Below are 17,438 nucleotides of genomic sequence, written 5' to 3' on the forward strand. Positions count from 1 at the left end.
AGAAGTACAGAGGCGCATGTGCGGGGAGGGCGGGCAACTGAGTACGCAGCTGGCTTTCTCAAGTGGGAGGGAGACAAAAGCTCCCAACTGCACTGAACTCCAGTTCCAGGCAAGAATCTGGGGACCCAGACTCATTCAGGGAGAAACTGGACTGTCTGGCAGCAGGCAGAACTCGAGGGCAGCTTTCTCTCAGAGGGGTTTGCAGTGATTACCACGGGACACTGAGACACAGGGGCCTATTAGGGCAGGGCTGACGGGAAACCAATGCTGTCTGTTCCGCCCTGAGACTCTGCCCCATTCAAGCTGAGCACAGAGGCTTTTGCAAGTCTTCTCCCATAAGGGTGTCTCCAGCACAGAAGTTCTCCCAGCATAGACACAACTGATCCTCACAACCAATTGGCCTGGAGGTCAATTCCTCCCAGTGATACCTACAACAATCAAGGCTTAACTACAACAATACTGTGCACACAGCCCACAAAGGGGTGCACCAAGAGTGTCCACCTCAGGCAACTGGGGAGGCTGAGCCACTGGCCCTATAGGACACCTAGCACACAACGCCACACTATCAACTCAGGGAAGCAGCCAAAATGCGGAGACAACAAAACAGATCACAAATGGAAGAAATGGAGGAAAGCAAATGACTGGATATAGAGTTCAAAACCACGGTTATAATGTTTTTCAAGAATTTCCTAAAAAAAGGCCGATAAATTTAGCGAGACCCTCGAGGATATGAAAAAGGACCAACTAGAAATTAAGCATACACTGACTGAAATAAAAAATATTATACAGAGATCTAACAGCAGACTAGAGGATCGCAAGAATCAAGTCAGAGATTTGAAATACAAAGAAGCAAAAACACTCAACCGGAAAAGCAAAAAGAAAAAAGAATCCAAAAATATGAAGATTAGTGTAAGGAGCCTCTGGGACAACTTCAAGCGTACCAACATCAGAATTATGGGGGTGCCAGAAGAAGAGAGAGAGCAAGATACTGAAAACCTATTGGAAGAAATAATGACTGAAAACTTCCCCGACCTGGTGAAAGAAATAGACTTACAAGTCCAGGAAGCGCACAGAACCCCAAACAAAAGGAATCCAAAGAGGAACACACCAAGACACATCATAATTAAAATGACAAGAGCAAAAGACAAAGAGAGAATATTAAAAGCAGCAAGAGAAAAAGTTAGTTACCTACAAGGGAGCACCCATACGACTGTCAGCTGATTTCTCAACAGAAACTATGCAGGCCAGAAGGGAGTGGCAAGAAATATTCAAAGTGATGAATAGCAAGAACCTACAACCAAGATTACTCTACCCAGCAAAGTTATGATTCAGAATTGAAGGGCAGATAAAGAGCTTCACGACAAGAAAAAGCTAAAGGAGTTCATCACTGCCAAACCAGTATTACATGAAATGCTGAAAGGTATTCTTTAAGAAGAGGAAGAAGAAGAAAAAGGTAAAGATAATAATTATGAACAACAAATACATATCTATCAACAAGGGAATCTAAAAATCAAGTGAATAAAAAAATGTGATGAACAGAATAAACTGGTTAATATAATAGAATTAGGGGCATAGAAAGGGAGTGAACGGACAATTCTTGGGGGAAAAGGGGTATGGGAGGAGCGGGAAGAGACTGGACAAAAATCATACACCTATGTATGAGGACAGTGGTGGGGGTAAGGGCAGAGGGTGGGGTGGGAACCGGGTGGAGGGGAGCTATGGGGGAAAAAAGAGGAACAATTGTAATAATCTGAACAATAAAGATTAAATTTAAAAAATAAATAAATTGTTCCTATCTCAAGCATAAATCTTTTCTTGGATTTTGGTTTACACCCATCATGAACATTGCATGAGTTATTGTTGAACATGAACTAAAACATAAAGTGTGATAAAAAAGAAATTTAAAAACAAAACAGGTACCAGAGAAGAAAAGCAGCAAAGGGTACAGAAAAGCCATGAACTGAGCCCCTCAACCATGAAGCTATGTGAATAGAATGTTTTCCCTAGAGGCATAACACATATTACATTGGAAAAACGACTTAGGATATATTTAATATATTTGGTTTCTATTTCTGCCAAGAACTGTCTGCTAAAATAAAACATCTTAGTAAAATTACACTTAATGCTTTAATTACCTACATTACTGTAAACCTCTAATTTCACACCTGTGTTTGCATATTCCTCTTGATGGGCCCTGTCACTTAAATGTCAGCATCGATTCCACTTCATTGCAGCACTAGGTAAGGTCTAGTGGGAAAGAAATCTGCTCATATATTTCGTTAACATGCTCTGTGATTTGCACATTTCAAAAAGCCTAGAGGTCTGACTTTGGGGTTCCAGTTCTATCACTTAACTCTGTGGAGGTTACTTAACCACCCTGAGCTTCAGTTTCTCATGGAGCTGTTGTGAGGATTATTATATAGTCCATGTGAAGCATTTAGCTAAGTGTGTGATACTCAGTAAATAGACAACAGATGCAAGCTACTAGGGACTAACTTCTCTCCTCTGTCTCCTTATATCACAGGGCAGACCAAAACCTTAATAGGTTCACCACTCAATGAGTATTCAACAAGCATTCCTTCCTTGGTGAATGAGAACCCCATGCAAGTTCCAACACAGTCCTCTAGATTTTCTAACATTCATGCAGAGGCCTTACTCCCTGTATCAACTAAAAGGAGCTAGAAAATACCTGGCTATTAGGCTCCAATACAGATGACAGACGGATTCTCTTGCCCAAAAGCATCATGGGACACTGGAACTGGGAGAGCACACTTTAACCAGAGATAACAGGAAAAGAAATCCAGACAGTTGGCAGGACTCAATGGCTCAAGTGTGGCACCAGGAGTCTGAGAGTCAAAGAGATCAGCAACCAGTAGCAGGTAGAGAATAAATGGAGAGAAGTTCAGAACAAGAATTTTAATTGCTCTGTCTCTATGCCTTCAGAGAAGTGGGCAGTAGCAGGACGGATATACTGACAGGGCCTGGGCTAATTGCCTAACTGTTGTTATTGCAACTACTTCTTCCTGCCGTTGGTAAATCAGATTTAGCCACTCAATACTGAGAACACAAAATAATTTTCTTTACAACTCCATTAGCCCTCCATATCCCTGGTTCTCATTCTCATTCACAAGTCCTAGGAAAAGGCAGTCTGTCCTAGGCTCTAAACTAGTCCATGACATGGCTTCAGCTAAAAAGGATTACATTTTCAGGGAGCTTGAGGGGAACAGGAAAAGGTTAGGAAGATTACAGAATGAAAAAATAAAGTATACATTAAAAAACTCAGTATCTTTTTTTGGAACACCTTCAGAAAACATCCCACTTTACAATGTAAATGTTTAACTACAGAGAATAGGCGAATGCTAACAATGCTATTTAGTAAAATTAATTTCACCATTTTAGGATCTAAACAGTAACATGTATGATAAGACAATTAGGCAATAGCTGTATCTGTGGGAAACTTCAGCTAATTCAGTCATACATTTTTTCCAAGGGCAAAGTCATAGGCCTGGAGTCATCAACAATGAGAATACAAGGAAGTCTATATTCAAAAGCTGTATGAAACTTTAAAAGAGAGAAATGACTTTACAAGTTATCTCAAAAAATTTTGCATATGTTAATTTTAGCATTCAAGGGTAATTCAGCTTGAAGTTTCACATTTAGCTAGGTTTAAAATATCTTATAATGAGCAGAATCTAATTTTGTAGCTTGATAAGGAAAATCCAAAGTCTGTGAACTTCTAAAATATTGCCTGTAAAGACCATCTGCCATGGTGTATTTTTACAACTATATGCATAAATGGTTAGGCCTCAATTAACTAGAAAATTCAGTGAAACTTTTCCTCATTCTCTAAATATAATACTATAGCTACCCAAAAAACACATATAAAATAATACAAGGTTGGCTTCCATATTATTTCATTTGAAAAAACACTGTGAGAGTAAAAAATATTATAGTATTTGTAGAGTCTGCTTATAGAAAGAAACCCCCATGTTAATGCCTTCTAATTTGGAAAGAAGTTAAAGGTATGTAATTGTAAAAGAAACACATAAAGAACTCTGTTTAAATCATAAAATGCAAAACAAATTGAAATTTGCTAATCAGCATAATCCCGCAAATTCAACTCAACAGAAAAAGCTCATTTCGTATAATATATATATACATATATTTTACCCAATATTTAGCCCTGAGAAAGGATAAATATTCCATGTTACTGTACTCATCTTAAGGATTACCTAGTGCTTGTAAAACAGAATAGAGGAAAATCTTTTTTTTTTTTTTAATTCATTTCAGAAAGAGGAAGGGAGAGGGAGAGAGAGAAACGTCAATGATGAGAGAGAATCATCTATCGGCTGCCTCCTGCACAACTCCTACTGGGGACCCAGCCCAGAACCTGGGCATGTGCCCTGCGGGGAATCGAACCATGCCCTCCATCCAGCTTCATGGGTCGACGCTCAACCACTAAGCCACACCGGCCAGGCGAGGCAAATCTTTTTAACTGACTGTGGTAGGCAGTTGACACACATGAGCAGAGCAAGGATGAAAGGCCAGGTACAAAGGATCACCAGGGCAAAAAGCCCCAGGTGCCTAGCAACCAGCAAAACTAGGAAATCAAGAACCTCGCCCCCACGGTAACTTTTCCTTCCCTAGCATATCCCTGGTCATGCAGTTCAAACCCTCCCCTGACCTTTCCTCCCCTGACATGTCCCTAGTCATGGGGATTAGACCCCCTTAGAGGGGGATCGAACAAGGGGACCTGATAATAGCCCTTAGGCATTAACCCCGAGGGATAATAGGCCCCCAAAAGGCAGCAAAACCAGACAAGTGAAGCTATGGTTGGCATCAGAACCAGCTTCATTAACTAATGACCCCCTGCCCTGGCACTGACCAATCAGTTGAGACCACAGCCCTAAAAAAAAAAAAAACACACACACACACACACCTGGAAGGTTGATGAATATTCTATTGAGATCCTTCCCTGGGGCATCCCCTAAAATCTCCACCCTTAAAAGCACTTAGGACAAAAGAATATATATGTATATATGCATAGACCATGGACAAAGACATTAATGTGGTGAAGGCCTAGGAGGGGCCAGGGCAGGAGTGGAGGGAGGCAATGGGAGGTAAAATGGGGGACAAATGTAATAGAGTCAACAATAAAAAAAATAATAATAAATATTACCTCTTTAAAAAAAAAGCCCTTAGGACAGAGGTTCCACACTGTCCCTCTTGGGAGAAAGACAAAAGCACGCCTATCCTTTCTGGTCCCTCTCTTCTTTTCCTGCAGGCACCTTACCTTTACCCTCTCTCTCCTGAGCTCCAAGGGCCCTTCTTTTGCCCCTGTAGTTTGTTTCCTGAGCCCCTTTCTTCTACTGATTTCTACCTCTGTGACTTTCTAAATAAACTTTCTTTTATAGTTTGAGTCTTTCTTAGCCAGAACTCAAGAACCAAGATTGCTGAGCCAAGGTCCGATCTGACTCCACTAACACCTGGTGCCATTTTTGCTACTGCCAACATGACTACTACTTTCTCCAGAAATTAATTCAAACATTTACTCAACACTCAGAGAGCACCATGCTTAATCAATCTAAATCAAACTGGACTACTTCACATTCTTGGAACATATAGTGATTTACGCTCCAGAAATAAACTTGACCCTTCATCTGATTATTAATTCTTTCCTCCTCAGTGCCTTTTAGGTCTGAAATTTGCACCAGGAGTGTTAAAAGTGTATGTCTTACCAACCCACTTCACTCTTGTCCAGACCCCCCTTTCCACTCCTATCAAAGTCGATGGCTTGTCAGAAGTCCTATGAAAAGCTTCTAGGCTTATCACACATGTTTGCTCTCTAGTTTATTATACTTTTACATCTATGGGTCCTGTCCCAACTATATCATCAGATTCCCCTATTGCCTGAAATTAAAAGAAGAGATTAAAGGTACACATATTTCATTTTGCAGGCACCACATTAAAATCACTTTGCAGCTTATTAACAGGCTTATAATTTATAAACATATCCCAGAGGGTAGGTATAAAGAGAGTAATGTATATCAGATGAATGTCATTTTCACTTTTTTTAATGTTTTTATTAGTTTGAGAGAGAGGAAGGGACGGGAGAGAGGTAGAGAGAAACATTGATGAGAGAAACATAGATTGGCTTCCTCCTGCATACCTCCTACTGGAGATTGAGCCGGCAACTGGGGCAAGTGCCCTGACCAGGAATCGAGTTACCTCTCGGTGCATGGGAAGATGCTCAACTAGTCACAATGGTCAGGGAGGCATTTTCACATTTTAAGTCATGATCACAATGATGCACGCACATTCAGAAGAGCTACAACCCAAACTAAGTCAACTAACCATGAAAACAATACAGGGTGGGGCAAAAGCAGGTTTACAGTTGTGAGTATTCAAAACACAAAGTTTATTCTTGTATTACTATTTATTAACTACTAGAGGCCCGGTGCATGAAAATTCATGCACTGGAGGCGGGGGTCCCTCAGCCCGGCCTGTCCCTCTCACAGTCCGGGAGCCCTCAGGGTGGGAGGCAACCCAGCGATCAGGGGAAGGCAACGCCCCCATCACACCTCCGCTGCTGCCACTGCCAGCAGTGCAAGCCTTGGCTGACCCTGGTTACCTGAGCCTCGGGCGGCCCTGGGCGGCTGGGCAGCCGCCATCCAAGGCTTGCCTGCGCCTTGGGCCCACCCTGGGCAGCTGGGCAGCCGACATCCGAGGCTTGCCTGCACCTTAGGCCGGCCCTGGGCGGCTGGGCAGCCAACATCTGAAGCTTGCCTACACCTTGGGCTGGCCCTGGGCGGCTGGGGGGGCTGGGGGACTGGGGGACTCTGGAGGCAGGGGTGCAGAGCAGCCGGACCTGCCTGGGGGTGGGCCTAGCCGTGCCGTGCACCTGCCGCCCCAGTGGGGCTGAGGGGACTGGGCGCCACCATCTTGTGGCTGTGGGAGCCACCATCTTTGAGGGCATGGCAGTCAATTAGCATATTCCCTCCTTATTGGCTGTGGGTGCCACCATCTTTGTGAGGGTGTGACAGTCAATTAGCATATTCCCTCTTTATTACATAGGATTGTTTTCTTTACCATATGAACACCTGTAAACCTACTTTTGCCCAAACCTGTACAATAAGGGCCAAAATTATCAGAAAGGCATTGCTAACTTAAGGTCAACTTACAAATATCTAAAAAATAATAACACCAGTAAACATCAAAAACTATTTTAAAAGTCTACACACATAAAACTATTAAAATCAATGTAAAATCAATGTTCCAATGTTAACTGGAAAAAGCCATCCAAAGGTTCCTAATAAATTCATATAACTGACATTTTCAATTACAAAAGACAATCTAATTCATGTTCACTGAAAAGAAGTTATCAGCCAAAAATGACATGAAATAATTTCTAAGACAGAAGAAATTAAGATTTCAAACTACAAGGGACAAGAAACAAATTTTAAATGTCAGGTTCAGGATAAGGAAAACTATTTTAAACTAAGCAAAAATAAGTAATTCAGAGTTTCACATGTACTTGTTTTCACTGAGCAGGGCAATAAAAGGTTACCAGCCCCACTTGCCTTCACTCAAAACCCTTAGTTCCTGAACATATTTGTTAATTGATCAGCACTACTTCTCTTTAATAGCAGCAAAGTTTTAATCTGTGACACACAGAATCCTCTCCACATCTTTTAGGATGCTCACCTTCATTGTCCCTGCCATTCTGTACTATTCTAACGAAAACATCCTGCCATTAGGTCCCACCGGTATTTCAAATCCATTAAAAAAAAAAAATTTTTTTTTGACTGTCCTGAGAAGGTTTGAAAACATTGAGGTAAATTATAAGCTGCTGTCAAGTCTGTGAACTGCAACAGCACAGAGACCTTTTGTCTGTGAGGCTGACAGGTGCCAAAGCCTGACCTTTCCCTAACTGGTCAACTGAAGACGCGCTAATAGGATCTGTTTAACCTTACCCATCCGCCTGTCATGTGACACAAGGGCAAGTCAATCAACTCAGCAAGAAGAGCTCCAGAATAGTCCCCACAGATAGCAACATTTATTCACTTCTAATCCTTCCTAGAAATTTCAGATTTAAAATGCAAGCTATTTACACATAAGTCCAAAAACTACCAGTTTTTCCTTTTTGAATACTTCATATTAAGGCTTTCTGTTGTATGTCATAAAGATTCAAATTCTACTATCCACTGGAAACCCATATATAGACTAAAAAAGGCAACGTTTCAGAGAACTGCCAGAGCCCGAAATAGAACACAAGAGCCCCCAGATCCAATAACTGGCCCCATTCACCTCCTCCACATTTTTATCAAACAAAATTACATCAGCCATGGCAAGCTAAACAAAAACAAAATTTAAGAGCAAAAAGAACTATACAAAGAATTAATTCTCCCTTTTCCTGTACACATTTCTCCATCAAAGCAAACACAATGCAACTTAATTATACCAGTGCATTTCCTCCTAAAGTAAAAGCATTTATTTACAGAAGTAGATCAACATAAAAGTCATTGCAGTTTTAATGAAACTGAAATGATAGAGAAACGCACACACACACACACACACACACACACACACACACACACGCACAAACTTGAATTTCCGATACACTCTGTGTGTGCCAGCAACCCAGCTTCCGTGACATGGAGACCAGGATGGTCCCATGGCCCTCAACTCCCCACTGTGTCCTTCTGCCTAGACTTAGGCAGCAGGGCCTATGCACATCAGAGACCAGCTTATGGGACAAATGCTAATAACTTTTCCCTAACCCTTGTTTTGTCCTGAGTCTAAAATATGGGTCCTGAATCTAAAAACATCACTGACACCGGCTGTAGCACAATAGCTTTCAAATGAATCCTAATATTCTAATCGAAGTGAAGAAAATGTGCATGTTCCTATTAATGAAATGGTGAAAGTTGGGAAGTGGGAAGAGCTACGGAGCCATGGGGCAAGCCCATCAACAGCACCTGAATTCAAGTTCCTTAATTACCAGACGCCAAGGGAGAGGCCAGAGGAAGAGGGAAAAAGTTTCTCCCAGAGAAGGAAAAGAGGGAGAAAATGGGAGATATCTGTAATACTCTCAACAATAAAAAAAATATATTTTAAAAAAAAAAAAAAAGGAAAGAAAAGGTTTCTCCCAGGAAAGTGATTAAATCTATCACAGGAATGATTTTTATGCCAGGCCCCCTGCAATGATTTCTCACTCTCTAACTTCCATGAATCCCCACCAGTTACAAACACTTGATCAAGTTTTACATTCTCAGTGTTTACTGCAAAAACAAAAGGCATGATGTTTTTCACACTCTGCACACCTCTAGTTCTGATAAACCCCCGAAGAGGACTACCTGTATCCTATCCCCCCACTGAGAATCTCTGAATCAGAAAAACCAAAAGTCACACAAGAAGCCAAAATTAGTGTTCCTTTTAGAAACTGTATAGGACACCCCCCACCCTGTTGACATACGAATGTGGGTATTTTCTCCTCAATCTCTGAATTTTATCCGTATTTTCTACACTTTACTTTAATGTAAGTTTATTATAATGCATCTCAAATGACCTGCAGAATGAAACACAAGAGAAAGAAAAAGAGAAAGGAGGAAAGAGAAAATTATAGCATGCAGGCTAACAACCAGAGTAACATGAAACACCATTGTGACAACCAACACACTAGATAAAAGTACAGTAGTCCTCCCTTTTCCAGTTTTGCTTTCCACGGTTTTTAGTTAGCCGTGGTCAATTACTGTCCAAATATATTAAATGGAAAATTCCAGAAATAAACCATTCGTAAGTTTTCAATTGTGTGCCATTCTGAGTAGTATGATGAAATGTCATACCATCCTGCTCCATCCCACCCAGGATGTGAATTAACCCTTTGTCCATGTATCCATGTTGCATGCACTACCCACCCATTAGTCGCTTAGTAACCGTCTTGGTTATCAGATCAACTATTACGGTATCGCAGTGCTTGTGCTCCAGTAGCCCTTATTTCACTTAACAACGGTCCCAATGCACAAGAGCAGTGATGCTGGCACTTCAGATATTTACTACCAGTAAATCAGTGTCTCATACACTTGCCTGTGTACAAATAAAGCCCACTCTTCCAATCTACTTTTCAGCATCTCAATCTTAAACAAAAACAAACAGTAAAGGATCATCATACATTCAAGATGAAAGACTATCTAAAACAGATGAACTAAATAAAGAAATGAGAGGCAGACAATGAAAGGAGCAGAAAAATACAAAGTAGAAAATGCATAGGGTTTAGGGGAGGTGGTCCTGGCTTGACACTTTTCTATGCCTGGGTAGATGTAATTTAGAAACTTGCTGGGGCTCTTATGGAAAGTGCGATAAACTGTAGGAAGTGCCTCCTGAGCACATAATGGACACTAAATATCTACCAAACGTTTGTTTACTGTCCTTCGTGCAGTCTCTTTTTTCCAACTCAATAACGCACACTGAGTCTTACATCTTCCACTTCTCAGATAGGACAATGTCTTTTATCTACTCCAACTTCTATTTTTTTTACCTTATTTTGGCTTTAAGTCACCCATTCTTAACACCCAAGTAGAGTCTCAACCAGTCCTACTACCACCTGATTGTTCTAAGTCTTCCAAAGCAGAATTATTGGAGTACAGAGCCACCTATAGGACATATATTCTATTTCCACCCACAGTGGATATCCCTGCTAAATATGTCCCTGACACTTCTTTCTTTCTTTTTATTTTTCTGCTTTTTAAATTTATTTTTAAAGTTGACATATAATATTGTATTAGTTTCAGTTGTACAACATAGTGATTACACATTTACATACCTTATGAAATGGTCACCATGATAATTCCAGTAACCATCTGACATCACACATAGTTATTACGGTATTATTGGCTGTATGCCCTGTGCTGTACATTACATCCCTGTGACTTATTATATAACAGGCAATTTGTACTTCTTAGTCCCCTTCACCTTTTTCACCCATTTCCCCAACCCCCTGGAATGCCTACACTTAATTCTTTTTTTTTCCCCCTCTTTTTTTTTCTTTCTTTATTAAGTTATTACATATGTATCCTTATTCTCCCATTGCTCCCCCACCCCCCACTCATGCCCTCACCCTCCTGGTGTCTCTGTCCATTGGTTAGGGTTATATGCATGCATACAAGTCCTTTGGTTGATCTCTTCCCTTTACCCCCACCCTCCCCTACCTTCCCTCTGAGGTTTGATGGTCTGATTGATGCTTCTCTGTCTCTGGATCTGTTTTTGTTCATCAGTTTATGTTGTTCATTATATTCCACATATGAGTGAAATCATATGATATTTATCTTTCTCTGACTGGCTTATTTCCCTTAGCATAATGCTCTCCAGGTCCATCCATGTCTTTTTTACAGCAGCGTAGTATTCCATTGTGTAGATGTGCCACAGTTTTTTAATCCACTCATCTGCTGATGGGCACTTAGGCTGTTTCCAAATCTTAGCTATGCTAAATTGTGCTGCTATGAACATAGGGGTGGATATATCCTTTCTGATAGGTGTTTCTAGTTTCTTGGGATATATTCCTAGCAATGGGATCACTGGGTCAAATGGGAGTTCCATTTTTAGTTTTTTGCAGAAACCCCATACTGTTCTCCACGGTGGCTGCACCAGTCTGCATTCCCACCATCAGAGACACTTCTTTCTTATATAACTAGAGGCCTGGTTTGTGCACTCGGGGAGGGGGGTGTCACTCAGCCTGGATTGCGAGAGGGTGTAGGCCAGACTGAGAGATCCCACCAGTACAATCGAGCCGGGAGGGACGTGGGAGGGCTCCAGGGCATGTCTGGCCCATCTTGCTCAGTCCAATTGGCCAGACCCCAGCAGCAAGCTAACCTACCAGTTGGAGCATCTGCCCCCTGGTGGTCAGTGCACATCATAGTGAGCAGTTGAGTAGCCTTAGCATATCATTAGCATATTACACTTTAATTGGTTGGTTGGTTGTTCTGCTGTTCAGTCTATTTGCATATTACCCTTTTATTATATAGGATTACTATATATAAATCATTCAGACTTATCTGCAAAATTATTATTTAAAACTACTCAGAGATTTTACTAGCAACTGACTTTTAAAATAAGTATTACCCCTCTAAACTTCCTTATTGGATATAAGTACTACCACTTCTCTGTTTTCTTTAATATAATAGCTTTAAATTTTGGCCTAAAAGATTCTGGTTAAAGATGAGTTTTTATAAATTAAACATTTTTGTGCTTTCATTAATCACATATTTAATAAAGCAACTAAATGTGAGGCTCTGGTACTAAGGAGCCCCTTTTCTTCTAGTCAATGAAAGGAAAAGGTTCACCGTCATGCCAAGCCAATAGCTGTTCTCTCAGTCAGGTACTTAGGGAGAAAACATAGAGAGAACAAACTCCACACATCAATACTAGCACTTAAGGTGGGATGAATACTAGCACTTAGGGAGGGATGAGTGGTGCAAACAATTGGAAATGACTACAAAAATATACTCACAGCCTCAAAATGCAAATGACTATCCTTTAAAAAATCTTGAATTTTGTCCTTGGGTAAAATACTGAATCGAAATCGAAGGAGATCCATTTCTTGTTGAATAAACCAGCGTCTAAGATCTTCACTAAAATGAAGATAGGAAAATTACAAGTATAAATTATAAGTCCAATGATTATTTTAAAAGTCCACTGATTATTAAATCCAAGAAGTTTCTATGAAACAATATTCAAACATGACCAAGATGCCAATAGACAGAAGTTAAAAGTGCTCTAAGTGTATGAATAACACAACCCACAATCTTCCAGAGATGAGCTGAATGTGGGGAAAGAGGTGTAACGAACATAAAATTAAAATAATTAAATACAGAATACTTTAAGCTTAACTGAATTATTATCAAATATTATAAAAGAAAATAGTTCATTGCATCTAATGTTACCACAAAATAGTCAATTACATTAGAATATAGGATATTACTTCTGTCTAAGGTGATTTCATCCATGCCAAATAAACCCAAATTTTATAAAGGTAATTTACCTCTGAATAGATTATGATTAGATAAATTTCACAATGTAACCTTTGCTTTCAGCTTTTTTGTTTATAATTTCACAAAATTTAATATGCATGGTATACTTCAATTTTTCAAATGCCAACACACAAATACTGTATATTACTTTGCAAGACGGATCCATAATCAGCATTACTGTTGTTACACAATGATGCTAATGAATGTACAATATGATTTAGTTTTTTATCAAAGTGGTCTTCACACTGTCAGCAATTCACTTACTGCATAAGTTGCATAAACTACATATGCTTTTTCACCAAAGAAAATCTCTAGGACAAAAACTGGTCAATAATTTCTAATTATTATCTTAGGATAGTAAACAACTTAATGTTCTCATTTGATAAGCCTATTAGTAAAAAGAAGAGGAAAATAAACTTATAAGTATGTTCTTTTGCCAGAATTAATACAAAAAAAAAAAAAAACCACAAAGTTTAAAAGGCAACTAACTCCTTTCCCTCTGGGTGGCACTACTGACTTATAAGAAACCAACTACCAGAGGAAAATATCTTAATTTAATGAGCGCTGGTCCATACATCTCACCTTCCAAAAACCTGCATCGAATTCAAGTGTGTATTTGATTCATTATTTCTTATAAATATTACCAGTTTTTTTCTGGGGGGAAAAAAGTAACAAAAATCTCTAATAAAATTTCCCTCAATTTTAAATCCCAAATGAAGAGTCTTTCCCATAAAAGTAAAAAGTGTTTCAACTGGCAAAATTTTTCAGTAGGATTTTTTTGGGGATATTGAATAGTAAACAACTTGTTCCCAACAATCTGCTGCAACTGTGTTTAACTCATGAACCACTGGTTTCTGTTGTTGTTCTGAGTTTTCCTATGTTCAGTACAATACATGTTAACTTTCCATGTACCAGTGTATAACCCAAGACATCAAATTTGACAGTGAAAGTATAAATGTGTACTCACGACTGGCAATAAGCAAGGCGCAAAATAAAGTGAGAAATATGATCTTTTCTTCGTGCTTCATATTCATCTTCTAAGCTTTCCTTAAAAATAATAGTACATGAATAAAATGAATGCATTAGAATAGTAAGAGGTGTAAAGAAATACTGAATCAGCATAAGTAAAAGTTTCATAAACACAAATTTCGTAATATGCTTTCCAGGATAATGATCATTTTTCTTAAGTTAGCAATCAGGTGAAACTGAGAACTGAACTCATCTCAGCAAAATCTCCTGGGTTTGAACCCTGCTATTTTCCTAACTTTCTTTGTTATCCATCCTATACCTAGGGTACTCACCACTTCAACAACTTCTTGCATCAACCCTCAACTTCTTGCTTTTCAACACTGTTGCAAAATCTATATTCTAAATTAATCTACAGCTATACTCTGTAGTCTATTGAAAATGCTGAAACCTCTGAAGAAAAGATATTCAACTCTGGGAATTTAGAATATTGAAAATTTACAGCCTCTAACCCCAGCTGGACCTTTACCAACACTAAGGAAATTTGATCCAAGTCCAAAATAGTAAGAGCAAACATGTCTTGCGCACTTACAAGGTACCAGGCACTATTTTAAGCATTTTTCCTCTATCAACCCATTGAATCCTTTAAAATCCCCTATAAGGTAGACTCTGCTGTGTATTCCTATTAGAAAGACAAGGAAAATGAGGCACAAGGAAGTTATATAACTTGTCCAAGGTCACAAAACTTTTAAGCAGCAGAGCTGAGATCTGACACATAACCATCTCTGTTCTCATTTCTTAGAAAAGCTGTTTCAGCTCTTCTGATGTGTCACAACTGGTCCTCAGAATAAACTGGCCTGGGAGTTCACCCTGTGATGCCAACAGCAATCAAGGCTCAACTACAATAGGACAGTGCACACAGTTCACACAGAGGTGCACCTAGAGAGCCCAGCTCAAGTGACTGCGGAGGCTAAGCCACTGGGCCCTTCAGGACATTTACTACACAAGGCCACTCTACCAATTCCAGGAGACATAGCACAGGGAAGCAGCGAAAATGTGGAGACAGGGAAACATGTCATAAATGAAGGAACAGAGGAAATTTCCAGAAAAAGAATTAAATGAAATGGAAGCAAGCAAACTACTAGACACCAAGTTCAAAACAATGGTTATAAAGGTGCTCAAGGACCTTGATAAGAGCTTCAAGATACTTAGTGAGAATTTCAAGGAAATTAGTGAGAACATCAAAGACATGAAAAAGGAGCAGTCAGAAGTTAAGAATACACTAACTGAAATAAAGAATAATTTACAGGAAATAACAGTCGAGTACAGGATGCCAAGAATCAAATAAGCAATTTGGAATATGAGGAAGCAAAAAACACACAATTAGAAGAGCAAAAAGAAAAAAGAATCCAAAAAAAATATGAAGGTAGTGTGTAAGAAGCCTCTGGAACGACTTCAAATGTACCAACATTCACATCATGGGGTGCCAGAAGAAGATAGAAAGCAAGATATTGAAAACCTATTTGAAGAAAAAATGACAGAAAACTTCCCCTACCTTGTGAAAGAAATAGACTTACAAGTCCAGGAAGCACAGAGAGTCCCAAACAAGAGGAACCCAAAAAGGTCCACACCAATACACATCATAATTAAAATGCCAAGGCTTAAAGACAAAGAAAGAATCTTAAAAGCAGCAAGAGAAAAGCAGTTAGTTACCGACAATGGAGCACCCATAGGACTGTCAGCTGATTTCTCAACAGAAACTATGCGGGCCAGAAGGAAGTGGCAAGAAATATTCAAAGTGATAACCTACAATCAAGATTACTCTACCCAGCAAAGCTCTCATTTGGAATTGAAGGTCAGATAAAGAGCTACACAGACAAGAAAAAGTTAAAGAAGTTCATCACCACCAAACCAGCTGAAGGGTATTCTTTAAGAAGAGGAAGAAGAAGAAAAAGGTAAAGATAAAAATTATGAACAACAAAGTGATAACAAATACATAGCTATAAACAATTGAATGTAAAAATCAAAATATCAAACAAGGAATCTAATGAAAAAAATAAACTGATGAATAAAATAGAACCAGAGGCATGGAAACATGAAACACACTGACAAATCTCAGAGGGAAAGGTGGCGGGGGAGTGGGGGGGGAATTAACCTAAGAAGATATGCATATATGTATATATGTATTACCTATGGACATTGGACACAAACAATAGGGTGGTGAAGGCCTGGGGTGGGGTGGGAACTGGGTGGACAAAAATGAGACATCTGTAATACTCTCAACAATAAAGATTTTAAAAAAATAAAAGCTGTTTCAGTCTTCACAAGTTGGCCCAAACTCCATACCACACCACCCTCCCCCGCTTCTCTCTCAGCTGACAACTTCACCTATTTTAGAGAAAATAAAGGCCACCAGGCTGACTTCTTCAGCTCCAAGTCTCTGTGTCCACACTGTATTGCCTTCCCTTCCTTCTACGTGAACAAAGCATCTCTCCAATCCCCTACAAAATGCTAATCCGTACACCTAAACCTTGCAATCCATCTCTTCCTGCCTCCTAAGGACCATGATGTATTAAATGCTTTCTCAGAGCATCTTCAAACTCCTCCTCCTCTTTCTCATCTAGATCTTTCTGCTAGGTTTATAAATGTTTAACTATCTCCTGTCATATATGTATGTATGTATATATACATACGTGTGTGTGTCTTCACTTGTCCCTATACTTCCTCCATATTCAGCTCTATTTCTCCCATCTTTTCAGCTGAACAACTTAAAAGAATGCATATTCCATCTCCATCTCTCAACCTCCCTCGTCCAGCCTCTGTCATCATTCAGGCTTCTACCTCAATCTACGAAGAGTCCACCCAGTTGACAAATCAATGGATTCTGTATAACTCATCTTACATGATCTATACAAAGCCTCTGAAACTGTTTGAATCTTGTTTTGAATCTTGGCTCCACCACTTACTCTCTCATGAGTTTGGACAAGTTATTTTCCCTTTCTGTAATTCAGTATCCTCATCTATAAAACAGGGATAATAATAGTATCTACCTCATAGGACTGCTGTGTGGATTACATGGGCTAATATATATAATACACTTAGGACAAATCCTAGGGCACAGTAAGCATAATAGAAATGCTTGCTGCTGTCATTCCTATAATATCACTATTAATATCATTATCTTTATTATTGAAACTCCAGCCTTCCTTAGCTGCTATGACACTGTCATCCTGACTGATCTCCTACCTCTCAGGCAGCTCCTTCCCATTTTCCTTCCCAAGCTCCTCCAATTCTACTTCACCTTAACTATTGGTATTCCTCACATCCTATCTTCCATCATCTTCTCTTCTCACTCAAATACTTTCCTCCAGTGCTCTCACTTACTCCCGATGATTGCAACCTTTGTCTTAAATATATACTCCTACTCCAGATATCTCCTAAATCCAG

General features: G+C 39.6%; 1 protein-coding gene across 2 annotated transcripts in view; it reads right to left on the reverse strand.

The window, feature by feature from the left end:
• The window catches only part of PRIM2 (DNA primase subunit 2), a 369,636-nt gene that overhangs the window by 348,739 nt on the left and 3,459 nt on the right, over positions 1–17,438 (reverse strand). For both annotated transcript variants that reach the window (XM_080663471.1, XM_080663470.1), the window contains exons 4-5: positions 13,993–14,072; positions 12,506–12,626 (exon numbers count right to left, since the gene is read on the reverse strand). In XM_080663471.1, the coding sequence (XP_080519597.1) occupies positions 12,506–12,626; positions 13,993–14,072 (201 nt within the window). The remainder of the gene's footprint in view (positions 1–12,505; positions 12,627–13,992; positions 14,073–17,438) is intronic.

Source organism: Plecotus auritus, assembly GCF_963455305.1.
Source record: "Plecotus auritus genome assembly, chromosome: 4".
NCBI classification, from domain to species: Eukaryota; Metazoa; Chordata; class Mammalia; order Chiroptera; family Vespertilionidae; genus Plecotus; species Plecotus auritus.